This window comes from Fonticula alba (genome assembly GCF_000388065.1).
Source record: "Fonticula alba strain ATCC 38817 unplaced genomic scaffold supercont2.2, whole genome shotgun sequence".
NCBI classification, from domain to species: Eukaryota; order Rotosphaerida; family Fonticulaceae; genus Fonticula; species Fonticula alba.
This window is the reverse complement of record NW_009242972.1, coordinates 3,755,006-3,779,227: the sequence shown is the minus strand read 5'-3', so window position 1 is coordinate 3,779,227 and position 24,222 is coordinate 3,755,006. Positions and strand designations below refer to the sequence as shown.

Genomic DNA, 24,222 nt, shown 5'->3' with positions numbered 1-24,222 from the left:
GGGGGGGGGGGCGCCGGCAGGGGTGGAACTACGCCATCGTTCCTGTGGGGCTGGCGGCAGGGGGGCCGAATCATTCGGGCCAAGGCGGGCTCGATGTGCGCGAGTGAAACGCCCAGCGATGGACTACCGGCCGGCGTGGGCCGGGGGGGGGCCGGCCGGGGGGCGGGGCGCCGGAGCCGCCCTCCGGCCTGCTCCACTGAGTGTGGCAGGTGCGCCGGAACCGGCAGGGCGCACACGGGAAAGTGGCACCGATAGAAGGCCCCTCTGTTGGCCATACACTCCTTGGCCATATTTCAGGCATATTTATTCGATATTACCGAGGCCAACAAGGCCCAGGCGACCGGGGCCTCCTCCTGCCGACCCCCTGCCACCGCCATCGGCTTGTGAATGTGCGGCGGCGCGCCCGCCGGCCCCGGTGCGCTCTGGCCGACACACCCCGGGGCGGCCGCCGGTGTCCCCCCTCCTTGCTCCGGGTGCGTGGGGAGTTTCCTGGTTTGGCGCTCTCGCCGGGCGCCCGAGGCCTTCAGCTGAGAGCGGGGGGTGTGCGTGCGTGCGTGCGTGCGTGCGTGCGTGTGTGTGTGTGTGTGTGTGTTGGGGGGGGGGGGGGGGGGACTGTGCACCAGGCGCCGTCCGGCCCATCCGCCCCGGCGTCGGGAGAAATGCCCAGTGCGCCCTGTTCGCTGTCCTCGCCCGCGTGTTGGGGCGTCCCATCCTGTTGGGTGTATGTGCGTGGTCCCGAGTCAACATGGGTTCTTGACTGCCTTCTTTTCTCCCGGCCGGGCTTGGAGATATCGCGGCCCGAGCCCGGTCGCAGCTCCGGGGGGGGGGGGGGGGATGTTCGGGGACACCACGGCCCCGGCCGGCATTGTGCCCTCCATCCGGGGAAAAGGGGGAACCCGTCGGTAGACAGGCGGGCCGAGGCGACTGCCCCGGCAGCCGTCGACACGGGGCCCGAGCTAGGGAGCCCGGTCCCATCGCCGCTGTTGGAGATGCTGCCTGATCGGAATCCACCGCGACTTGCGGCCCGGGGGGGCGGGGGCGGGGCAGAAGGACCCTGCCTTCTTTCCCCTGGCGGCCGGGCGGACGTGCTGTTGCCCGCTCACCCCCCCCCCCCCCCCCCCCCCCCCCCCCCCCCCCCCCCCCCCCCCCCCCCCCCCCCCCCCCCCCGCCCCGCCCCCTGTGCCCCCTGGCGGTGCTCTCCGATTGTGCCGCAGGGGGCGTCGATCTCCCCGGCCCCCCGTGCCGTGGGTTCCTGGTCCCGGCGTCGGCGGCCGAGCCTCACAATGTGGTCGGGTTGCCCGGACCCGCAGGTAGGTCTCTGAACAGCTGGATCCTATTCCGGGTCTTGTTGATGCTGCCGGCCCCCTTCCCCCATCGAACGCTTTCGAGGCCCTCGCGAGGGAACGCATCCAGTTCTGCATGCAGATGGCGTCCGTGGAGCATGTCGGTCTAAACAATGGCCCTCCCGAGAAGTCCTCGGCCTCCCCGCCCCCCTGCCCTTCAGAAGCACATAGAGGCAGGGGCCCCCCCCTGTGGTTCCAGCCTTGGGAGATGAAAAAGGAATTTTCGTACAAGGTGCGATTGCTGGCCGGTCGCGGTTCCCAGACGTCCCCCCCCCCGGGGGGGGGGGAGCCTCGAATGATGCGATCAACCCCCACCCAAAAGACCGGCTCCGCCAAGGTGGCGACCCCGGATGGCGCCGCGCACATCCCACCCCCGCCCCCCCTCTTTTCGCCGGGCTCCCCAATCACAATTGCTTCCTTCGGGCATCTCTGCTCCCCCTTCCTCCCCTCCCCTCCCCCCCCCTTCCTGTTCCCTCTGCCTGTCTCCCCTCCTTCGCCGATTGTCGCATTACCTTGTGCTTCGAGCATACCCCCCAGCCCAAGCTCTCTCTCCCTCTCCATCTCTCTCTCTCTCTCTCCCTCCCCCCCCTCCTCCCGCCCCCTTGGTCCCTCCTCCTCCCCTGTCGACCCCGTGCCGCGCTGTTCCCCGCCCCCGCCTGTGGATCAATGTCTGGTCATGCCTCAACAGAGTGCCGCATCCGAACAGCCACCGCTAGGCGACCCAGCGTCGCCTGTCGCCAGTAAGGCGGCCAGGGGGGACCATCCCGCCGGGCCCAAGCCTCCCCCAGGCCCGAGTGGCACAGACACCGAGATGCTCGATCTGCTTGACATCGATCTGCAACAGACCGCCGTCAGCCAGTACCTGCAGCAGGAACACCTGTCGCCCATGCAATTGCTCCTTGGCTCCCCGGCCCCGAGCGCCCATCGCCCAGGCCCGGAGGCCATTCTCCTTGCCAAGGCCCCCTCGCAGTCGCCGGTGATGGAGGATGACCGCCGGAAACGCCCGCGAGTCGGCCTCAGCACCGGCGGCGATGGGTCCGGATCCGGGTCCGACATCGAGTCCGATTCCAGTCCCGATCCCGACTCCGGCTCCCGCCACACCGCCGGTCCAGCGGACCTTGATCCCGGCTTCCAGATTTCGCCGCCCGACTCGGACTTGGCCGCGCCGGGCCTCGGGTCCTCTGTGCCCGTGTCACCGACACTTCCGGCTCCCGAGCGCTGCATCTATCAGACCCCCTCGCCGGTGATGGGGACAAATCCCCGGGGCCCGGGGGTGGCGCCGGGCACCCGGCCCGGCCATCCCTCCGGCACCCGGCCCGGCCAGCCGGCCACGCCCTCCCGGCAAGGGCACCATCCGCCGACCGGCCGGCCGCGGCCGGTGCCCCTGCCACCGGTTCCCACTCGGCCATTGACCCCGCAACTTGCCACCGGGGCCCCGCCGGCCGCGGGGGCCGATCTTTCAGATGCCAGTCCTGTCACCTCGGGCATGGCCGGCTCGGGCCCATCGACCCCCCAGTGTCCCTGGACGCCGGACGCCAAAAGCCGCCCGGCCCTGAGCACGCCCTGGGCGCCGGTCCGCGCGCAGGCCATTCGTCCGGAGGCCGGGTGGCTGGCTGAGGATCGCCAGCTCCTGCGGCCCTTGATCCCCGGGACGAGCGCGGAAAATGACCGGCCATTCGGCCGGCCACGGACGGCCTCCGAATCGCATCGCATCGAGCCAAGCCCGGCGGGAAGCCTGGCATTTGCGACGGCGACGGCGGCGGCGGCGGCGGCGGCGGCGGCGGCTCCCTCCATGGAGCCCTGTCCGATGGAGTCCTGCTTCCCCGAGCCCTGCTTCCCGGAGGCCCGGCCCGGGGCCTCGCGTCCGGTCACCCCGCCAGCCCCACGGCCGACGGGCCGGCGCGACTCCCTTCCCTGGGCCATGACGCCCTCATCCGGCGCCACCCCGACGGCTGCCGTGGCCGCCGCCCATGGTCTCTGTTTGGCATCTCCCCCGAGCAGGTCTCCCTCGGCAGCATCGGGGCCGATGGCGTCGGCCACCGGCCGTCGAGACTCCGCGCCCTCGGCGTTGCCCGGCGCCGGCAGTCAGCTTGATGCCATGGCCGGAATCGAGCAGTCTGGCGAGCCGGGCCTCCAGCGCCGACCCTCCTCCGCCGGGCTGGGGCTTGCCTGGGGGTCGTCGTTATCGGGCGGCCGTCCGACGGCTCGTGCCCTCTTCCCGCCCGATGGCGGCCCCTGAACCGGCACACCACAGGGGAATTGGGTGATGGCCGAGGAGGTCGGGTTTGCTGCCTCTCGCCAGCCGCCCTTTTCCCGAGTTGCGACTTGTTCTGTGCATGTCGCAGCTGCCTCTCTCTCTCTCTCTCTCATGCACACATGTGCTTCTCGCTCTGGCCTCTCTTGTCTCCCCCTGCCAATGCCCATCTCTCTCTACCCCCCCCCCACCCCGGCTCTCTGTCCCTTTCGCTCCCTCGCCTCCTTTTCCTGTCCTCTTGGATGTCGGGTGTTGGCTTCCTCCTTCCGACCCGCCGCGCATCCCCGCCTCCCGCTGGGAGACTTGGCGATGCCGTCTCCTCGGCATGCGTATGTATGCATGTGTGGCGTCACTCGCCATCACCTGCACGCGATTTTTATCCCAATCCCGCGTGCATCCCGGTGGTGACGCCACAAGGACCATGCCCCTCGCCCCCTTTCCTCCTCCACGAAGTAGCCCTATCCATCGTCCTCGCTGGGCTTCCGCATTAGCCCCCCCCTCTCCCTTCCCGACCTTCCTCCCTGTGGTTTCCCTTCCGCTTCTGCAGGATACACACACGATTGACGATCGGCCGTGTGCTCCCCCCCCTCTCCCCCCCGCCCCCTCCCCGCCTCCTGCGCCCATTCGCCGTTGCCCTATGCCATATCATGTCCCTTCCCCATCTTGTACAACGCTCGCCTTCAGTTTGGGCCTTTGCTCGTTGAACATTGTATTGAATATATGTGCTTATTATCTTGTGCTATATATTCCCCCCGTGCGCCACATTCCTCCGCTTCTTCACGCCCAGCCGCCCCTGTGGGGAAAATACTGCCTCCCTTGTGGCATGTGCACTGCGCCGACACATAGACGCCGAGGCTCGGCGATGGGGCCATCGCAGGGGGACACAGAAGGGAGGAGATCGGGCCAATGCGCGAGCTGGGGCCCCATACCCTGGCGGGTTTACTTGTCTTGTTGCTTACATGGCGCACGGGAGGCCACTTGCGCGCGGGTCCTATCCGTCTCTGCACGTGAGAAGCACTCCCCGCGCGCTTTCTCTCTCTCTCTCATCCCCCCCCCCCCCCCCAGACACACATCCACCATCCCCACCGGGCTGGGCCCCTGTCCCGGAGAATTCACCGGAGTGTGTGTGTGTCTGTGTGTGTGTGGGGGGGGGGCGCGGGCTGCGAGCAGGGGCGTTTCCTTCTCTAGCGCGAAGGGTGCGTCGGACTGGCAGGCCCGGAGCCATTCTGCGAGCGGATGCCCGAGCTGGATGTGGGAGCCGCGGCGCCGGTGCTGATGCTGCGCTCGTGGCGCTGGCGGACAGAGTCCGTCAGAGTGCCACCTGCGCGCGAGCTTGGGCGAGAGTTGCTCCGAGAGGAGCCGGCCGAGGAGGCCCCCGACGAAGTGAGGCCCCCGTCATTGCGTTCCCCCCGCGAGAGGGAGCTACTGCGGGAAGACCGGCTGCTCGAGGGCCCGGAGGACCCATCCCCCCTGCCGGCCGTCCGTGTGGTGGCCATGCCTGCCCGGGTGGCCCGGCCGCGGTTGCCGGCTCCGCCCCCGGCGGACAGCGAGGACCGCGAGGAGGACACATCGGACTCGGCGTCTTCGGAGTCGCTGCCGATGCGCGAGGAGCCGCGGGTGCCACCGCGCGAGCTGGCCGACCCGGCCGACCCGGCCGAGCCACTTGACATGGTCCGACGCTGGAAGCCCCCGGCCGGGCGCCGGCGAGACCGTTGGTCATGCAGGTCGGCGAAGGAGATCTCCTCGTCCGAGTCCTCGTCGGAGGAGGAGGAGTCATCGCCGGAGGAGGACTCGTCCCCCTCGTTGCGGAAGTAGTCGTCGCTGCTGCAGTCGTCATCGTCGTCATCGTCCTCCAGCTCCTCCTCATTGTCACTGAGGGGCTGGAGCTCCAGGCAGAGGGACCGGACGAAGAGCTTGGGCCGGCGGGCGGCCGCCCGGCGGAGGCACCACCGCGAGGCGCGCTTGTTGTCATTGCCATCGGAGCTGCTCCCGCCATCGGTGGCCCCGCCATCCGAGTCATCGTCATCATCATCGAACCCCTGGTAGATGTCGCGCGTGCGCGGGTCCGTCCCCTCGGTCAGGCGGATGCCCTGCCACCGGTCGGCCACGCGGTGAGCCACCAAGTCGAACATGTCCACGTCCAGCCGGTGCACCACCTCGAGCCAGCACTCGCCCTCGGCCACGCCGGTCTTGTCGCGCTTTTGCAGCTGCTTGACACGCTGGTTGAAGGACTTGTAGCGCATCCAGTAGGGCGATTCCTTGAGCTGGTAGCGCATGACAATCTCGGCCTTCATGCGCACCCACCGGCCAACGGTGTTGCTGGTGTCGCCACGCTTGTACAAGATCGGCCGGATGCTGTGGATCCGTTGGTCGACCACGCGGCGACGGTGGAAGATCTCCCCCCGGGCCTGGAGCAGGTCCTCGATGCCGTCGAGCCCGCGCGCGGCCACCATCGGATCGCGCCAGACACACCGCCGGGGGTGCACATACCGGTTCAGGTACACCGACTTGACATTCCCCAAGAGGAGCTGCCGCAGGTCCGACATGAGCCCATTGCAGGCGATGTCTGTGTGTGGGGTGGGTTATTTTTGTTTTTTTTTTTTCGAACGCCGTGTCAGTCAGTGTGCTTTCGGGTGCCGTGCGTCCCGGGCGGCCCCGGCCCGGATGCGGATCCGCGAGGCCGTGTCATCGGGCCGTCCCCCCCCCCCCCGGGCGGCGGGCAAGAAAATGGGCGCTACGCACCGCGCGGGGTCAGCACCCCGTCGACGGGCTTCGCTGGGGCTTTGGTTCCCGGGCGCGTGGCCGACTCGGACTGAGGCGACTCGGCCAGCGACGAGGCCGACATGGCCCCACTCAGGCCATCGACCGAGGGCGAGCGCAGGGTGGCCGAGGAGGCCGAAATCCCGATCGGCGAGATGGGCTGCCCGCGTGCGGCGGCCAGAGCCGCGGCGATGGTCGCCTCCGCCGCGTCCTTGACGGCGTCAAAATTGTTGGACATTGGGGCTGGCGGCCGAGGCATGTGCCGGGATGGCGTGCGAGTTAGCGGCCCAAGATGCGGGTGGTTATGGTGGATGGGTGGGGCTGTGCGGAGTGCATGGATTGCCACCGGGTAGGCCGCACCTTACCGGGGGGGAAAAATAGCGAGCACAGCGAGAGGTGCGCGTCCAGCACGAGGTCTACTACTGTCGGGGGCGTCCTTGTGTACGCTTGGATGTGTGTGCGTGCGTGTGTGTGTGTGTGTGTGCGTGCGTGCGTGCGTGCGTGCGTGGGTGCGTGCGAGTGTACAGTTGGGTGTGGCGTTCTCAAAAGGCGGGAAGCGATGCGGCGATGGGGCACGGAAGGAGAGAGGAGAGGGGTGCAGTGCGCAACCTGCGCTGCTGCCGAATGTGCCAAGGCAACTTTTCAAGCCCATCCTTCTCGGGGTGCGGCGGATTTCCTGGCCACCTGGAGGTCCATGTTCCCGGCAGGTCAAGAGCCCTGATGTCACAGACCTACGGGGGCGTCAGGAGTCGAGCACTCCAAGGGCCCCAATGTCCGAAAGTGTGTGTGTGTGTGTGTGTACTCATGGCCAGCCCTTGCCTGTCAATTGCCTCCTCGCCCGGCCGCTGCCCCTCGCCCTGGCGCGCCAATCCCGCACCTGTGCCCCCTCGCGTCCCGAGTCGCCGCCTGCCCGAATGGTCGTAGTGATGTGGGCGGTGGAGGAATCTGTCGGGAAGACATGCCCCCCCCCCCCCCCCCAGGGGCGCAGGCCGAGTGTACCATTCTTCCCCACACACTCGGCAGTCGCCGAGGCCCGGGGAGGTGGGCCCGGGTCCATGAGCGGCACTGGCCTGGCTCCAGCCCCTCGCCATCGCCAGATCCGTGGAGGCGGCCGTTGCAGCAGCCACGGTCACGGCCGATCTGCCCGCTGTCATGGCCCCCTCGCCAGGGTCATGCACCGGTGCCGATCGGGCTGCGTCGCGTGGGGGCACGCTTCAAACGGCGCAGGGGGACAGCGGAGACCTACCGGCGCCATCGACCCGCGAGCTGCGTAGCCCGGCCGCGAGGGGCCGCTGCCAACTGACCTTTGCACCTCCTGGGCAAAACCGGCCATCTGGCCCCAGGGCTGCCTGTGCGGCTCCGAGGGTCCCCATGTTGCGGTCCGCCGCCGGCTCGGCATAGTTCGGGCTTGTCACGTAGCGCATCCGTGCGGCATCGTTCGGTTGGGCCGGCCCTGCATGGTGGCTTGGTCTTCTCCGGTGTCTGGGCCCCGGAGGCCCGTGGCGGTGCAGGGGCGGGGCTCCGTCCTAACACGGTTAATGATCGCCCGAGCCGCGCCCCTCCCCTTCCGCTGCCCCTCGCTGCCACCTCCCGGTGCCCAGGAGAACGCGGCCTGGCACGAGAACCCAAGGGGAAAAATTGGGAGATCAGAACGCGCCCGGGCATATGAGCCTGGGGACACGGGCCCCGGCAGAGCCGTGTGGACAGGCACCCAGCCCCGGGGCGCCACCCCCTCGGGAGAAACAGCGGGGAGAAGGGACGCGGGACCTCCCCCACCCCTGCAGACAGCCACCATGTTTCCCTCGGGTAGAGAGCTTGGGTTTCCTTTGGTTTTGTCTCGGGAAAGAGCGCAGCTGCTGGGAGGGGGTCTCTGGAGAACGCCCCCCCGCCCCCTCCCTCCCGCTCGATAATGGACCGATGATCCCTGGTACGGCCACTTGCATGGGGGACAGGCAACAAGGATGGCGCCGGGAGTCGGGAGAACTAGGAGCGCGCCTGACCACCCCGCAATCCCGGCAACGCCAGCTCCAATGTGTCCGAAGCCATGGGTGTCGCTCGGTAAACGGGCCTTCCCGAATGAGACGCACACGGGGGAGGGGGGGGGGGGCAGGCGACAGCGGCGCGGCCATCGCGATCCCCCGAGTGGGAGGTGGGCACGAAATAAAGGCCTCACCATCGGGCCATGGCGGTGGCACGGGCCGCCCCCGGCCGTGTCCCGCTGGACCAATTCGATCGGCATCGGCGGGGCGGCCCCAATCACCACGCGATGCCCGGCCCGGGCTTCAATGGTTCCCTCCTCTTGTCCCCCCGCGCGTGGGGGGGGGGGGGGGTGTGCTCGGCCCCCCCGGAGGCGGGGAGCCTGACGGCTGGCGGAGCGTTGTGCGTGCGGGCGGCCGTGGTCAGGCGCGCAATTAAGCCTGGCACGTGATGCAACCCGGACGACATTGTGGGGTTTTCCGCGTCTGGAGTTACCAGAAGGATTGTGGTCTCTGTTCTCGGGGAGCCCTGGGGCGAGGGGGGGGGGGGCAGGCGCGATCTGCGGGTGAGGGCCCGGAGGCACTTTCACGCGGCGGCGCCAGCTGAAGGCCGGTGCAGAAGTCCCCCGGTGCGTGAGGTGCCCCTGCCATCGGGGCCCGGGCGCGTTTCGGCCCGGAGTGCGTGTCTGCCTACGCGCTGGTGTTGCCCCCCCCCTCCCCCCGCCGGTCCCTGGGTCTCTTTGGCTGCAGGCGCCTGTCGGCCGGCTGGTTGTCCGGTCCCTCAGATCCCCCCCCCCCCTGCCCGGCTCAGGCAGATGGGCACCCGAGCTTGGAGCTAGGCCCCGGGGCGTGGATGGCGGAAAGTGTCTGTCCCCTTTCACGTGAAGCGCTTATCGATGCCCGGATGGCGGGGGTCCCTTTTGCGCGTTTTGTATCCTGCCCGCATCTATGAGACCCCACACATGCACACTCACATGCATGCACACTCTCACATGCAAGGCGCTACATTAACCCCTTGTCTATATGGCGGGAGACTCGCGAAGCCCCTTGGCTGGGCCCAGCGCACCACCCCGTGCGAGCGCACCCGACCGTCCTGGCAGTCAGTATGGAGGTTCTCCCGCAGGCCCCCCCCCGCTGCGACTCGCCCCCCTAGTCCCACTGAAGAGGTCGGCCATCTCTCGGGTGGTCCTGGCTGACCATGTGCAGGCGCCCCCCGCCCGCTTGGTTCGCGCTTTTTCCAACCAAATGTCCCGGCTGCTTTTAACTGCACGGGGGACTGACGACATGCTCGCCGACACTGGGCGCGGTGATGGGCATGCGCCCGGCGGCGGCGTCGTGAACGGGCCATGTTTCTGGCCCTCCCTCTCTCGCGTCCTTTGGCTCTCTCCGGGGCCCGCATCAGAACCGACACCCAGTTCGGTGGGCGACACACCCTCCAGAGAATGCCCGGTAGGGGTGGGGCCTTTCGGCGTGAATTCTTTCAAACTAAACCCGACCGGCCGCGGGTGTTTTCCTCCCGCGGCCGACCTCATTTTGGTATGGCTGAGGGCCAGCCGCTCTGGCGAGGCCCCTGTGGCACATCCCCACCCTGTAGCGCGTCGATCGAGATGAAAGGCGAGAGGGGGCAGGCCCTTGTGAATGTTAATCCTCACTGCTGCCTCATCTCCCGAGGGCCGGCGCTCCATGGGGGCATTTCACGGCCCGACAGAGCGCGTTCCCTCCTCCCACTCCCCCACCCCCCCCCCCCCCCCCCGCTGGTCCCGAGCACCGGCCCGGGTGAATGCGAACGGAGGGCATTCTGTGACCGGTGCGGGCCGATGGGCTGGGCACATGCCTCGCGGGTCCCCGGGGGCGCGTGCCGGTCCAGCCCGGACGCGGGAGTCACTGATGCGCGGTCCACGGTCGGCCGGCCACCGTGCTCGGGGACATGCCGGCACAGGGCTGGACCGGCGTCGGGTCAAGAAGCGCCGCTCTGGTGGAGGAAGCTCCTGGCACCGTGTTCATTCCTCCCCCCCCCCCCCCCCCCCCCCCCCCCCCCCCTCGTCGTCGCCCTGCCTGCTGCTGCCCCCCGTCCACCTTGTCTCGAGTGTATACCGGTAATCCTCCCGTGAGTCCGGCTTGCTGCGGGCTCTGAACATCTCTCCCCTGTTGTCTGGTGCTCTGCGCCCTGCCTTTCCGTCAGGACGCGATGACCTCCGGCGGACTGGCGGCCGAGGCCGCCTCCCCCATGCGCGATGCCACCCCCGCACCGGATTACTGCTTCTATGCGCCGGGTGCCCATCCGATCCAGCGCTCATCGCTGGCCCTGCGATCGGAAATCCATCACAATTACTCGCGTGAAATCATCGATTCCGACGAGCCGCCAGCCGGCGATGTGGCCCTGCACCAGCTTGATCGGACCCTCTGCCGCGAGGCCCAAGAGGCAATCGAGAACCTGGAGGTCCGTGGCCTCAAGCCCCATCGCATTTGGTTGTCCCGCGCCCCGCCCCGCCCCCCCCCCCCCTCGGCAGGACCGGCCGAAACTAACTGCCCCACCATGTTCGCTTGCTTGGGGTGCCGGCTGGGCTCCTGCGATGTAGATCATGAATAGCGCCTGCCAAACCGAGTGGCCTCCCTACTCGCACCAGGACACCAGCCGGTCGCGGGTGGCGGTGCCTGCTCGAGGAGGGACCGGCGTGACCATGGTCGCGCCGCTGCCCTTCGGTGTGGATGTCAGCATGCAGCCCATCGGCGGGGCTCGGGCTCGCTGCCGGGCGGTCACCCTCTTCCCCCATGCCCCACCCGGGCACTTCCTCAGCCTGGTGATGCCCCTCTCCTCCCGTGCCATTTGGGATGATCACTACGCCGGGGGGCGGATCCTCCGGTGCGTGCTGGTGCTTCGGTCTGGCCCCGGCATGCCTCGCCCCGGCCGTGGCCGCCCCCTGCCCCCCTTCCCTGGCTGACCTGATCCACCCCGTCATCATTGGCCCCCCTCGCCGCGACGACCACCATGCTGACCGTGACCCGCCCGATCGCCCCCACGACTTCGCCCTTGCCCGGCCCATGTACCGCCGCCATGTGGCACCTTGCCCCCTCCCCCCCGACCACACCGCCTCGCCGCAGCTACGTCGACGGCAACACCCAGATGGCCCAAACGCGCACCCGGAAGAAGTTCGGCGTGGCGCCGCGCGACTTTGTCCTCGTGTCGCGCTGCCTGATCCAGCCCCGGAGCGGGGCCCTCATTCAGGCAGCCGCCTCGACCGACGCCGGCGACGCCCTGCTGGACCGGGGGCACTTTGACGAGGTGCCCTTCTTCCTCACGGCCGAGGAGACCCCGGTGCCGGTGACGGCGCCCGGGTCGGTGGAGCGCTGCCCCGGCACGGCCGGCTGCCCGGATCCCGGGCCCGGCGACCACATCCGGGGCTGGTCGCATTGCATTGGCTGGGTGCTGGAGCCGGTGGCCTTCGACACCCGGACCGGGATGTCCTTCTGCCCGCGGGCCGGGGACTTCTTCCGCGGGGACACGCATTTCAACAGCTGCCCGGACCTGCCGGCCGTGCTGCCGGGGCCGGATGCCCCGGCCACCGGCCGCGGCCGGCTGCAGCGCGTCATCGGCTGCGGCTGCCCGGATGCCGGGTGCCAAATTGACCCGGCCGTCGAGACGCCCTTCGTCAGCATCGGCACCCGGGTCACCTACATCGGCGACGTGGACCTCAAGGGGTGGATCCCGCGCGTGGTCATGGGCTTCGTGTCCAGCCAGATGGCGGCCGGGGTCCTGCGGGTGGCCGAGGCGGTGGCCCAGTCCGGGGGCCTGCCCTTCCCGGTGCGCGTCCGGTCCCGGGCCCTGTGCGACATGCAGTTCTTCCACCGGCTTTCGCGTGTGCAGCCGCTGGCGGGGCCGGGCCTGTCCGGCGGGCCGGCCCCGCCGCCAGGGGCCGAGGCCACCGCCTGCCTGAGCCCCTTCCCGGAGGTCGATGCCCGGCCCGGGCCGGGACACATGCTGACCAGGACCTCGGTGCCGGGGCCGCTGGTCCGTCGCGGCTCCGGAGGGGCGGCCCCCTCGCGCCGAGTGCGCGACCTGTTCGAGCTGGCTTGGCGCGCCCCGGCCCCGGGCGCGGCGCACGTTCGCGCCGGGCTGCCCTTCACCGACCTGTTTGTGGACAGCGTGCGCTATGGGACCGGCTTCGCGGCCGAGGTGTCGGTCGTGGTGCCCTGCTACGCGGGGTACTCCCCGGCCGGGGGGCTTTCCCGGCGGGACTTCGCCGCGCAGCACCGCTGCCCGGTCCCGGGGCACCTGCGCAGTCGCGGGCAGGTCCACTGTGCGGTGGCCGCCGAGGGCGCCGCCCTGCCGGAGCCCGTGGCCGTCGAGGCGGTGGAGGTGTACCGCGTGAGTGTGGCCAATCTGGCCGGCCACATCATCCGCATTTACCACAGCCCGGCCGGCCGGCTGAGCACCGGTCGCCAGGTGGCCGACACCGCCCGGCAGCTGGCCTGGGAGGGGCTGCTGCGCCAGCGCGAAGCCACCGACTCGCCGGTGGTCGTGCGCAGCCCGGCCGCCCGCCGGCCGGGCCCCGGCGGTCCGCCCCCCGAGCCGGTCGACTGCCCGGAGCTCGAAGCCCAGCGGCCTCTTTATCGGATTCGCATTTGGGCCGAGGAGGATGCCTCCTCCGACTCCATGGGTGCCCCCGGTCCGGAGTTCTCGGTCAACGGCTTTGCCATTCGCCCAGCCGGTGAGTCTTCCCTAGGGTGCCCCTTCGGGGCATGGTGTTCGGGCTGTTGGTGGCGTGGCGTGCTTGCTCTTTCTCTTGGGGTGGGTGTATTGCCATGTGCAGGGGTCAAAGAGAGCGACGAAGGAGGCCGGCTCCGGCAGGGGCAGCTTGTTTTTCCTTTCGGCCCCTCGAGTGTCTGACAGTTTCGCTCCTCCGACACCCGCGCTTGTCGCATTCCCGACAATCTCCCGCATCACCATGCCCCGCCCTGGCCCTGGCTCTTGCTGCTGCCCTGTTCCCGGCGCTCCTTCTCCACGCCCCCGGGCTGGTATCGGGCATTTCCCGTGGTTGGGACCCTCTCGACCACCGGTGCCGGGGTCTCTGCCGCTTGTGGAACGCCCCCCCCCCCCCCCCGGCCCCATAGCGCACCGACTCTCCATGGAGGATATGGCCCGAAGTGAGGCGGCCGAGGGGGTGCGCTCCGGCGCCACAGCGATGTGTGGCCCCGGGCCGCAGCACCCCGCCCTGTCCGGGCTCATGGCCTCCGGGTCCTCGCCGCTGGACCTGACCTCCACCGATGACTCGTCCTATTTCACGGACGCCCGGTCATCCCCGCTGACCCCGGCCAGCAGCGCCTCCACCGGCTTGGCCGATGACCTGGAGCTCGGACCGGCCGGTGGCCGGCCCTCAAGTGCCCTGGGCGGCCACGCCGGCCCCCGCCTCCGGCGACCCTTCGCCAACAAGTGCCTGCCCGGGGGCCCGAAGCACCCGACCCCCCTGACCGACCAGGGCAGCCGGATGTTGGAGCTGGCGCCGCTGCCGGTGGACGGGGCCGCTGGCCCGGCCCCCGGGGCCGACGGTCAGCAACCGCCGACCATCGATTGCGGCCTGGACGCCCTGCATGGATGCGTCCTGCCCCCGGAGGCCGAGGCCCTGCGCGATGCGGCCTGGGAGCGAGCCTTGCACCTGCATGCCGAGGACAAAAGCAAGTGGACCAGTCTCGGGTCGATGGGGCGCGTGCGCATGCAGGTTTACATGCGGGCCGATCCCCAGGCCCCGCTCGGGGTGATCGCCTGCCGGACCGTGATTGACGGCATGACCCCGCGCCAGCTGCTGGCCTGCGTGTACGACAACCAGCCCCGGCGGAAGTGGGATGTCCCGCTGTATGATTGGGCGGTCATTCGGCGGGTCCTGGCCCCGGACACCTATATCAGCCAGTCCCGGGTGAATGGCCGCCTCGGGGTGTCGGCCCGGGACATGGTGGTTCTCTGTCACTTCAAGGAGGTCCACACGCCCGGGCACCAGTGGGACCCGGCCTCCGGCCACGGGGGCACCCTGCTGCACAACAGCGTGTCCTTCGGCGGCATGGGGTGCCCCCAGCTGAATGAGGAGCAGGACGTGCCGGCCTGGGCCCGGGCCCTGGACAGCCGGTCGCCGGTCGGCTGTGTGCGCATGCAAACGCACGTCCTCTTCTGGGCTGCCGAGCCGGCGCCCGATTCCACGATGGAACACCCGCGGACCATGCTCACCCGTGCGTGCCCCCCGGCCATGAGGCCTCGCCTGGCCACTGCGGCTGCCTGCCGGCCCCGGCGCGCGCGCGCGCGCACCCACACACACGCACACGCACTGGGGCATGGATGTGGGCTTGCACACAAACGCATACCCGCCCACACACACGCCATCGCACGACGCCCACCCTCCACCTTCTCAAGGGCCCCTGTCCGATGATTACTTACCTGTGCTCTCTCTCTCTCTCTCTCTCTCGGACGCGCTCACACGCACGCACGCTCGGCATGACCCATTCAATGTGCGTGGAAAATCCAATGCACCCCCCACCGATGGGCACGGGGCGTACGCTCAAATCGATCACCCGCCATAATCACCCTATCCCCCCCCCCCCGCCGCCCGCCCCTGTCCTGCGATGCTGCATCGCTCTCATGCTCGCTCGGGCGCCGCGCCCGGTGGTCGGGCTTTTGCGGGGGGTATGCCTGCACCCCGGCCGGCCGGGCGGGCATTTCGCCCCCACAGACATCAGCATGACCGACCCGTGTGGCTGGCTGCCCAAGTACCTGCTGATGGTGGCCAGGTCGGAAATTCCGCTGGTGGTGGATCGGATGGCGGACCACCTGCACAAGCACGGCCCATCGCCCTACGTGCGCCAAGTGGGCGGAGCCATTGCCCGAGGCGAACCGGCGCACTTCCAGCAGGAGGGCTACTTCGAATTGAACCTGCTGGCCCGGCTGCGGCCGACACGGCACCTGCCCGGGGACATGCCCCCCCGGGGGCCCAGCCGCACGGTCATCTGCATCCCCCGGGAGGCTTTCCCCTTCGGGGCCGACCTGCACATCGAATCCACCCACCCCACCGTGTGCCTGGTCCGGGCATGGTACTGTGTCGATGAGCGCCTCGGGCCCAAGGCCAGCGAGGTGCGCATCTTCGTGGACCTTTCCCTCCTGGCTGGCAGTACCGCGGAGACGGCCGTCGATGCCATGGTCAAGATCCTGGTCCGCCACCGGCGCCCCGAAGGGTGGCGGCCTGCCGGGCGCCATCGGCCGGCCTCCGCCGAGGCCCCGGCCTCGGCCTGGAAGGACATCACGGTTCAGGGCTCCCGGCGCATCAGTCGCATCCATGACGATGGCCTGGACGAGGAGGATGACAGTGAGGCCGGGGGCCATGGCGAGCCGTGCGGCCGCGCGGCCGGCCAGGCCACGGCCGAGCGCCACCCATCTCGTCCGGGCACCTCGGGCCTCTCCGGCAGCGGGGACTTCCCCGAAGAGGAGGAGCCTGGCACCTGCCGGACGGTGGACATCCCGCCGGCTGGCCGGGCCTTGAGCGCACGCGCGTCCGTGGCCCTGGCCGCCGGCCAGGCCCACGCCTCGGGCCCCCCATCCGGCACCTGGGGCACTTCCTCCCCCGGGCCTCTCGCCCACCCCCATCAGCAGTCCGGCTTCTGGGGCCCGACCGGCGGGACGGGCTCCGGCGGGGCGGCCGCCGCCGCCGGCGGCAGCCGGGCGGCCACTCGCCCGGCGACTGGCCGGGATGTGGGCAGCGGCGTGACCGCCAGCCTGGGTGCCATGCTGAACACGGCCGTGGCCCTGCTCCAGCGGCGGCCCCTCGGGGTGGGCGTCTCCCTGGGCACGAGCTTCCTGCTGGCGCTGCTGGTGGTGCGCCTGTTCCGTGCCCGTGCCCGGGCCGGGGCCGCCCTGCGGGGATTGCTCATCATCTTGACCGGCCGCCTGCATCAGCGCCTCCTGGCCGGAGCGGCCGCGGCGGCCAGGGACCACTGAGCCGGATGGCGGCTGATGGGGCTTCGGGGGGACGCCCACTGGCGCACACCCTTGTGCATGTGTGCATGTGTGCGTGCGTGCGTGCGTGCGTGCGTGCGTGCGTGCGTGCGCGCGCGCGCGCGTGTGTGTGTGTGTGTGTGTGTGTGTGTTTGTATTAGCGTGTGCCCATGCCCCCTCCCTCCTCTCGCTCTCGCTCTCGCGCTCTCCCTTCTCTCTTTCCAGGGTTCTTTGTTGTCTTTTTTCCCCCTTATATCCTCCCCCGCAGCCCAGCAATGCCTTTGGCAGTGTATCGCCTCGGCTAAAATAGAGATAGACCACCATTGTCAGGGACCCGTGTCGCTGCCACACCCACCGATCGGTCTCCGGCCCCCGGTGAAGCACGCCCCGAATGCGCCCGGGAGAAGATGGCACACGCTGGGGAGTGGCCGGAAAAAAAAAAAAGCCCCACCGCATCTGCCCGCAGCCAGCATCGAAGTCGGGGAGGGCGCAATCTCCGGGCGAAGGCACGTGACGCGGAGCCCTGTCAGCGAGTGCAGCGGGAGCGGGGGGGGGGGGCCGATCGCCTCCGGCCGGGGCAGTTTCGACGCTGGGGGATCTGCCCCCCGCCGGAGCAGGGGGCCCCCCCCGGGGATGGCCGGAGATCTCTCGGCACACACGGCGGCGGCCATGAAAAAGTCCCCCCGGCCGTGGGCCTGGTCACTCGACGATCGCGACAAGCCTCGCCGATTTCCCCCCGCCGCCACTTGCTCCCTTCCTCCCGCCTCGCACCTCTGCTGCTCGGCTCGTCCTCCTGCCTGTCAGCTTGTCGGCCTGCCTGGCCTGCTCCGCTCCCTGTCCTTCAGCTGGTCCCCAGACCTCCGGGCCTGCTCGGCATCCGGTCGATGCTCCTGCCGCGATCGCTCCGGCGATTGCTGCCGCCGGCGGTCCTTGGGCTTGCCTGCCTGGCGGTGCTGTATCTGCTGCGAGGACCGCCCGACGGGGGCCCCGGGGCCGCCGGTACCGGCAACGACCCCGCCGGGTTGGTGTCTCGGTCAGCGGCCAAGGATGCATCGGCCGCCTCCAGGCGCGCGCCCTTTTTGCTGGCCGCCGGCGGGGTGGTGGTCGATGCCGGGCCGGATACCAGCACCGGGGCCGGCCGGGCCGCATCCCATGTGCAGGTCATCCGCTTTGAGTTCCCGGCTTTTGGAGTTCGACCGCCCTCCTTTTTGGATCCGCTCCACCGGGCGCTCTTCTTCCAGGGGGAGGCCCCGGCGGCCAGCTGGCGCCGGGCCACACAGCTGTCCTGTGCGGCGGTCGGAGCCCTCGGGGAAGGGGCCGCCGAAGCGGGCCGGCGCTTGGGCGGCATGCCGCGCGGCCCGGGACGTCCGGCCGGTGCCCCGGCTCCGCCTCCTCCCCTCGCACCATTGCCACCCGTGGTTTGGCATGCGGTTGGCTTTGACCAATGGTCCGGTCGGCCTGAGGATAGTCTTCGCGGGCTGACCCCCGCTGGACGCCGAGGCCTGACGGAACTTTGTGCCGCGGCCGCCAACGGGCCGGCGGACGACTTTTTCGCCGGAACCTCGGACCCGGGGCTTTGGATTTTCCATGCGCCCCTCCACACCACCGGTCGCAGCTCCATCCGCACCAATGTCCCGGTGGGCAAGTGTGGCCCCAGCACATGGGGGGACTTGTGCGTCTCTCCCCGTGAGGCCGGCCTTCTTTTGGGTGCCTTCGTTCTTCTTTCGGTTTTTTTGTCGGCTCCTTTCTTTGCTTGCCTGCTTGCTTGCTTGTGTGTGTGTGTGTGTGTGTGTGTGTGTGTGTGCGTGTGTACCGAGGAGTGCCCTGGTCGTGGATCTTCCAGGACCCATTCTCCGGTTGCCAGGTCCACCCCCCCCCCCCTCCCCCCTGTCGCGTTCTCCCTTTTTTACCCTCCTCATTGACGCGAAAATCGCACGCGCGGGACCCCCCCCCCAAATCCCCCAGCCAACATCCCCTGCCCGTGGTCCCGGTGGCGGTCGACCTGCGCGTGCCACTTGGCTGCATGTTCCAGCATCTGATTGATGCCGGCCTGCCACGGCTGGCCATGATGGCGGAATTCCTGCCGGAGCTCGGGGCCAACGAACTGACGGTCCTCACTGGGGAGGTCCCCTTTGCGCCGCACACGGCCACCGTCAACCCCGGTCCCACCTGTACCCCGGGGTCGGCGCGCGCCGGGGATCTTCTGTGGGCTGGAATCGGCCTGGCCGGGCCCGGCCGGCGGCTCCCCTCCATCCGCCAAAGCTCCGCCGGGCTCTTTCCCCGGGCGGAGCTCGAGGCGGTGTGCGTGCTGCCGGACCTGCCGGAGGCCCATGAAGCTGCTGCTCCGGCCCCCCCGGCCCCGGACTCCGAAGGGGCTCTCTTCTTGGCCAAGGAATTTGTCACCTTCGCCGAGGTCCCCATCTGGCACCCGGTCCTGTGGTGGCGCATCCGGGGTCTGCTGCTGCGCCGGGCCCGGGGCTTTCGGCCACCCGGGCGCGAGGGGCAATGGCCGGATTCGCCGGCCCCGGCCGGAGCCCTTCCCCGGCATCCGGATCGGCTGGTTTTCCTGCAGCGAGCCACCGGCGCGCAAAATGGCCGCAGCCTGCCCAATGAGCTGGCCATCTGGCGCATGCTGGAGGCCGAGCCCTGGGTCCGGACCTACCGGCACCCCGATGGGTCGCTGCACCGGGTTCCCCTGCGGCCGGTGTTCTTCGAGGCCGGGCGCGCGACCGAGGACAACCCGCCCCCGGCGCCTCCCGGCCCGTCGGGAGCCGGGTCGCTGCTGTCGGCGGCGCCGCTCTTCGAACGGGCGGCCGTCCTGCTGGGCCCCCATGGCGGGGCCTTCTACAATATGCTCCTCTGCCCGCCCGGGGCCGCGGTCATCGAGTTGATGCCTGCGCACCATGAATTCCACCTCTTCCCCTTGTTGGCCGGCGTCCTCGGGCACTGGCATTGGTGGCATGCGGCCGGGCCAGGCTGGTTGCCGGCAACCGGGCCTGGTGGCGAGGCTGCTCCGGCTCGCGACAATGCCCTGGCTTCGGTGGACACCGTGCGTCGGCTCCTGCTCCGAGCCCTGGCCGAGCCGGTCGACTGGCCGCCAGTGCCCCATCCGCTTGACCCGCTGGCGGCCCCCGAGCCATCCAAGTCGTCCTGAGCCAGGACCCCCCCCCCCCCCCCCCCCCCCCCCCCCCCCCCCCCCCCCCCTGTGGCCGGACGCTCCCCGGGCGCCTAAAAATATAGATCGGCCCATTTCTTGTTTTTGCCTCCTCTCTCATTGCCCCCCCCCCCGGCCGCCATTTTTGGGGCTTGGGGTACATTTTGCCCGATCGACCGATCGACCGGGGTTTGAGAGAGGGAAATGGCCGTGCCCCTCCGGCCCCGGTCACATTGTCATTCAATTGAGGGTGGCACTTTGACTCCGGCCATGCGGAGCCGGCCTCCTGCCAGGGTATAAAAGGCCCTCCGGCATGTTCCTCTTCCGACAAGGATAGGACATGGGGCGCTTCTGGGTTGAAGCGCAGTCTCGAGTGTATCGATGATGCAAAGGCCCAATATCATTGAGTCACCTTCTACCTTTTGCCCTCGCTCTTGCTTTTTTTTTCGGCTTCGTCCCCCCGCCGGCGACTTGAGCCCCGCCCTGCTTCTGTTGTCCGGCTCCAAAGTAGTCCCTCGCTGCAGGCCCACTCGGTAGCGCTTGTCGATTTCCCCTCGCCTCTGTCCTTCTGACGCCTTGCCCCGGTCGTCATCCTCCCTCCATCTGTGATTCTCCCTCTCCCCCCCATTTTCTTTGTCCCTCCCTCCCTCTCTCTCTCTCTCTGCTTCCCTCCGCTACCCTCTTTCCCATGCCCTCTTTCCCTCCATCCTTCTCGCCTTCCCTCTCTCTCTCTCTCCAGATGCCGTTCCATACGACCCCGCCTTCTTTCGTCCATGAGTCCCGCCCCGCTCCCGACGGCCTCATGACTCCCTTGGTCGGGCTCTCGGCCACGGCTGGCAGCACGGGCACAGGGCGACAAACAATCAAGCAAAGGTGAGATGCAGCTCGAGCTATTCCATTTGATACCCTCACACGCGGGCATCGGGAGATCGACCGACAGCGACGGATATACCTGGAAGCAAGAACGGGGGGGGGGGGGGGGGGGGGGGGAAAAAGAGGGCAGGAGAGCACGATATCCCTCGAAAGGCAGCCGGTCCCCTTGTTGCCCTACTCGATGTAGATGTCCTTGGGCTCCTTCAGGCGCTGGCCAAAAAGAGGCGGAATGTGGCCGGAGACATCGCGCAGCTCCTCGGCCTCCATGGACGAGTCAAACATCGAGGGGCGATCCGAGAAGAAGGAGGAGGCAAACCGGCTGAAGCCGTCGCGCGTTTGCTGCGACACATCACACCGAGCCAGCTTCCGGTGGAAGCGGGCCTCCGGCAGGTGGGAATTGATGTTGGCCTCGCGCTCGATGCTACTCGGGTGGGAGTTGAGGAGCGAGCCAAGCCGCGCCGCGACCGGCGAGTTCGACAGGCGCCCCTCGTGCGAGCGCATGCGCGCCCATACCGACGACGCTTCCGACGGATCGTAGCAGGCCCGAGCCATGAGGAGAACACTGGGCGGAGAGAGAGAGAGAGAGAGAGGGGGGGGGAGGGCGAAAGGGCGAGGCGGTTCACGAGCGGCAGAGCATCATCAGGGAGTCGGTGAGCGGGTGCGGGATCGCGCGTGGCCAAAGGAGAACAAAAGCAAGGCCCCAGGCGGGGGAGGGGGGGGGGGGGGGGGGGGGAAAGGGGCAGCGCACCCAAGATGGTCAGCCTCGCGCTCGCAGCTGCGCGAGAAGGGCAGGTTGAAGAGAACATCGAAGAAGCGAGTGCCCGACAGCGCGCCACCATCGAAGGCAGCCAGGGCCAGGCGCGCGATGTTGCTCAGGATCTGCATGGAGATGCTCTCGGCATGGTGGTCCAGCATGTAGTGGGAGATCTGCCCCGGACATGTCAGTCATGGGACACGGGCGAGAGGGGCGCGCAGCGGGCGATGGCGCGTCACCGGCGATGACGCACCTCATGGCCGATGACCGTGGCCAGGCCATTCTCGTCCTGGGTGATCTCCTGAAGACCGGAGAAGATGACAATATCGCGGAAGGGAGTCACAAAGGCATTGGCCACGTCCTTGTCCAGGACCACAATATTCCACTGGCCCGGGTCCTGCTGGGCGGCCACCAGCAGGGCTTTGGACACCTGGGCGACCTGCTGGACAAACTGCGCCAAGGGGCCCGACCAGAGGGGGATCCAATGTTAGGCCCGAGTCCAGCAGCGTGCAGGCCCAGGCGGGCAAAAGGAAAAGCAGGCAGGCGAGGCGGGCAGGCAGACATGGCAGCCACGCCGGCAGCTCGGGTGCGCACCGGATGGTTGGGCGGCAGCTGGGCGCCCTTGATGTCCTTGAGGGCGGCGCCGCGCACGCGGGTCTCGATCATCTTCATGGTGTTCGGGGAAATGAAGTTCACCCGCACGCGGCCGGTCTCCGTGACCCGATCTAGCGACATGACCAGTGCCAGGGCCGCCGCCAGGCCCAGATAGAGGAACTTGCTGCCGGAGGGCTGAGCCGGCGGGGTGGGCTGGCCATGGCGGCCGGAATGGCCAGGCCAGCCGGGCCGACCCGCGCCGCCGCCACTGCCACCGCCTGGCCGGCCGTGGCTCGGCCGAGAGCCGGACGGCGCACCGGCCGACGGGCCGCCAGGCGGCCGGCCCATCTGGCGCAGGTGCGGCGGCGGCGGCTGGTACCGGGGCGGAGCGCCGCCCATGGGCCGCGCAGCGCCCGGATTCGGCGGCGACGGGTGGACCGACTGCCCGCCGAAAACGCTGCCCCAGGCGTTGCCCTGCGGCGAGTGCTGGCTCGGAGCGCTGGTGGGGCTGTGGAAGCGCCGGGCGGCCGAACGGCCGATCAGGCCCGGCGAGTGGATATGCACCGTCCGGAAGAAGGAGGACAGGTGCGACATTTGGGCAAGCAACAACAGGGGGGGGGGGAGGTGGGGAAAGGGCAAAAGGCACTTGCGAAAGGTAGACTCACCTGAGGAGGCGACGGCGTGGGGGGTCGAGAAAAAACCCCTCCCCCGCCTGGGAACCGGCGCCCTTGTGTGTGGCCCCCCCCCCCCGAGGGCCCGGGCCGCCCTGTTCCGGCCAAACGCAACGCGATCAGGGCCGATTGTCCAGACCGGGCCCGGAGTTCGGCGGAGAGAATCGGCCAGCGCGCATCCAGAAAAGAGCACCACAGCCTGGAGCCCGGCCGCTGCGCTCTTGTCAGACGGCCGGAATGGGACCTTCGCCGCCGATGTACACGTTCCGGACCCGCCCCCCCCCCCCGGCCCCACGCTTGGACGAAAGGAGAGGTGCCCCCGGATATTCGCGGGGCACCAGCCATAGTGGGCAGTTGGATTTAGATCACGAGGTCTGAAGTCTATTGGTTTTGGGTCGGAGTCGCGGTTCCCCGGCGCGAGCCGCGGACCGGGGAGCATCATGGATGCCCCCCGTGTGTGGCCGGAGGTTTCCTTGTCCCTCCCGAGCTGGGACCTCGCCGCGCTGTGTCGCCGACGCGCGCGGGGGGGGGAGGGGGGGGGGGGGCAGAGCATGCCGGGCTAGGGACTGTTCGTCGGCTGGGCGGGGCTTAGGCCTGGGTGTGTGCGTGGGGGGTACGTGTGCGTGTGTGTGTGTGTGTGTGTGTGTGCGCGTGTGCGTGTGGCTCATGCGTGAACAGCCGGCTGCCACGCGCACCACCGAAAGGAAGGGAGAGAAAGAGAGAGAGAGAGAGAGAGGCGACGAGAGACAGCGGGCACTCAGTTGTCATCGGACTTGCGCCGGACCGAGGTGGTGAAAATCAAGTTGGCCGGGATGTCGATCATGTCGGAGGTGGCGGTCGGCACCAGGGCGCTCTGGATCGGCGAAGTCAGGACCGGGGTGTAGAAGGCAGCCACGTCGTCCATGCTGGCCACCGAGGTGAGGATGTGGTTGGGCACGCGGAAGCCGAAGCCCTTCTCAAGCTCGGCCAGGACCTGCAATCGAGGAGCAGGCGGTTGTTCGAGGCCCCGGGCGGCCCGGCCACAATGGCAAGGGGGGGCGGCCCACGGGAGGCGGCGAAAAGAGGGGCGCGTGAGAAGCGGACAGATGAAAAGCGAACCCGGGCCACCAAGGTGCAAAGGAGGAGGAAAGACGGAGGAAAAGCAACGCACCTTAAACTTGCTCTCCCGGTCACCGAGCGACCCATCAGACACACCATGGGCCATGCCGACCTCGGCGATCTTGCCCTTGACCCAGGCCGTGATGGATTCCTTCTGGGCCAGGGCGGCCGCCTGGTCGAGGTACATGTCGGCCGGGTCGACCGACGGAGCCACGAGCGGCGAAACCTCCAGCAGCTCGGCGTACCAGGCCCCGGCAGAGGCCGCCGGCTGGCGCCGGGTCAGCGGCGACTTGACGAAGCCGGCCTTGGCCGGGGCAGGCTCCTCCTCGGTGGGCGGCTCGTCGACGTAGTCCTCATCAAAGCCGACAGCGGCTCCCGGCGGGGTGGCCGCCGAAGAGAACGGGCGGCTGAGGGTGCGCAGAAGCGGGCGCGCGCTGGCCACGCGAACCAGACCAACAGACCGAGAGAGCATGGCGATCTGTGCAGAGGGAGGGAGAAAGAGGAGACAGAGAGAGGGGGGAGGCAATTGGGAGGGGCCAGGGGGGGGGAGGGGAGAGGCAGAAGGGGGAGGGGTTTAGTCGAGCGCCTCACCGGCCCAGTGCCTGGGCCTGGCTCATCTTGAAAGGAGCATGAGTCCCGGCCCTGCGCCCGGGTGCGTCTGGCTGGATGTGGCCGGGGGCATGGCCGGAGCTTCCGTGTGGGAAGGGGGGGCGGGGGGGCAGCCACCCCCGGCCCCGGCATATTCCCGAGGGCCCCGCAGGGTAGGGCTGGGG

General features: G+C 69.3%; 7 protein-coding genes across 8 annotated transcripts in view; 3 read left to right on the top strand and 4 right to left on the bottom strand.

The window, feature by feature from the left end:
* Positions 1-1,930: 1,930 nt before the first annotated feature.
* On the bottom strand, positions 1,931-3,115 carry H696_01781 (hypothetical protein). The gene has a single exon (XM_009495689.1). The coding sequence runs from the start codon at positions 2,565-2,567 to the stop codon at positions 2,025-2,027; it is 543 nt and encodes a 180-aa protein (XP_009493964.1). The 5' UTR covers positions 2,568-3,115; the 3' UTR covers positions 1,931-2,024.
* A 1,666-nt stretch (positions 3,116-4,781) lies between these two features.
* On the bottom strand, positions 4,782-6,595 carry H696_01780 (hypothetical protein; the record flags this gene model as incomplete). The annotated part of the gene is made up of 2 exons (XM_009495688.1): positions 4,782-6,163; positions 6,340-6,595. The coding sequence occupies 2 exons, from the start codon at positions 6,593-6,595 to the stop codon at positions 4,782-4,784; spliced, it is 1,638 nt and encodes a 545-aa protein (XP_009493963.1).
* A 3,926-nt stretch (positions 6,596-10,521) lies between these two features.
* H696_01779 (hypothetical protein) lies at positions 10,522-16,308 on the top strand (the record flags this gene model as incomplete). Its single annotated transcript, XM_009495687.1, has 5 exons — positions 10,522-10,773; positions 10,913-11,196; positions 11,436-13,042; positions 13,446-14,552; positions 15,050-16,308. The coding sequence occupies 5 exons, from the start codon at positions 10,522-10,524 to the stop codon at positions 16,306-16,308; spliced, it is 4,509 nt and encodes a 1,502-aa protein (XP_009493962.1).
* A 709-nt stretch (positions 16,309-17,017) lies between these two features.
* Positions 17,018-19,476, top strand: H696_01778. 2 transcript variants are annotated; one of them, XM_009495685.1, is made up of 2 exons: positions 17,018-17,977; positions 18,271-19,476. In XM_009495685.1, the coding sequence occupies exons 1-2, from the start codon at positions 17,190-17,192 to the stop codon at positions 19,457-19,459; spliced, it is 1,977 nt and encodes a 658-aa protein (XP_009493960.1). In that variant the 5' UTR covers positions 17,018-17,189; the 3' UTR covers positions 19,460-19,476. The 2 variants fall into 2 exon arrangements, with proteins under 2 accessions (XP_009493960.1, XP_009493961.1); XM_009495686.1 differs by having other exon boundaries at positions 17,018-18,169.
* Positions 19,477-20,425: 949 nt separating this feature from the next.
* H696_01777 (hypothetical protein) lies at positions 20,426-22,395 on the bottom strand. The gene is made up of 4 exons (XM_009495684.1): positions 21,681-22,395; positions 21,340-21,537; positions 21,081-21,259; positions 20,426-20,894 (listed from the first exon to the last, which is right to left on the bottom strand). The coding sequence occupies exons 1-4, from the start codon at positions 22,272-22,274 to the stop codon at positions 20,507-20,509; spliced, it is 1,359 nt and encodes a 452-aa protein (XP_009493959.1). The 5' UTR covers positions 22,275-22,395; the 3' UTR covers positions 20,426-20,506.
* Positions 22,396-23,064: 669 nt separating this feature from the next.
* On the bottom strand, positions 23,065-24,015 carry H696_01776 (hypothetical protein). Its single transcript, XM_009495683.1, has 2 exons — positions 23,502-24,015; positions 23,065-23,324 (listed from the first exon to the last, which is right to left on the bottom strand). The coding sequence occupies exons 1-2, from the start codon at positions 23,919-23,921 to the stop codon at positions 23,109-23,111; spliced, it is 636 nt and encodes a 211-aa protein (XP_009493958.1). The 5' UTR covers positions 23,922-24,015; the 3' UTR covers positions 23,065-23,108.
* Positions 24,016-24,129: 114 nt separating this feature from the next.
* H696_01775 (hypothetical protein) overlaps positions 24,130-24,222 on the top strand; it is a gene marked incomplete at both ends in the record, with an annotated part of 3,090 nt that continues 2,997 nt past the window's right edge. Inside the window, one exon of the mRNA XM_009495682.1 lies at positions 24,130-24,144. Within this exon, the coding sequence (XP_009493957.1) occupies positions 24,130-24,144 (15 nt within the window). The remainder of the gene's footprint in view (positions 24,145-24,222) is intronic.

Bases quoted from the DNA above. Each gene is read 5' to 3' on its own strand.
- H696_01781 (XM_009495689.1), bottom strand. From the start codon at position 2,567: ATGCAGCGCTCGGGAGCCGGAAGTGTCGGTGACACGGGCACAGAGGAC.
- H696_01778 (XM_009495686.1), top strand. From the start codon at position 17,190: ATGCTCCTGCCGCGATCGCTCCGGCGATTGCTGCCGCCGGCGGTCCTT. The intron at 18,170-18,270 runs GTCCACCCCCCC...CAAATCCCCCAG, and splicing joins ACCCATTCTCCGGTTGCCAG to CCAACATCCCCTGCCCGTGG.
- H696_01777 (XM_009495684.1), bottom strand. From the start codon at position 22,274: ATGTCGCACCTGTCCTCCTTCTTCCGGACGGTGCATATCCACTCGCCG. The intron at 21,538-21,680 runs GTGCGCACCCGA...CCCTTGGCGCAG, and splicing joins AGCTGCCGCCCAACCATCCG to TTTGTCCAGCAGGTCGCCCA. The intron at 21,260-21,339 runs GTGCGTCATCGC...TGTCCGGGGCAG, and splicing joins CCACGGTCATCGGCCATGAG to ATCTCCCACTACATGCTGGA.
- H696_01776 (XM_009495683.1), bottom strand. From the start codon at position 23,921: ATGCTCTCTCGGTCTGTTGGTCTGGTTCGCGTGGCCAGCGCGCGCCCG. The intron at 23,325-23,501 runs GTGCGTTGCTTT...CCTCGATTGCAG, and splicing joins ACCGGGAGAGCAAGTTTAAG to GTCCTGGCCGAGCTTGAGAA.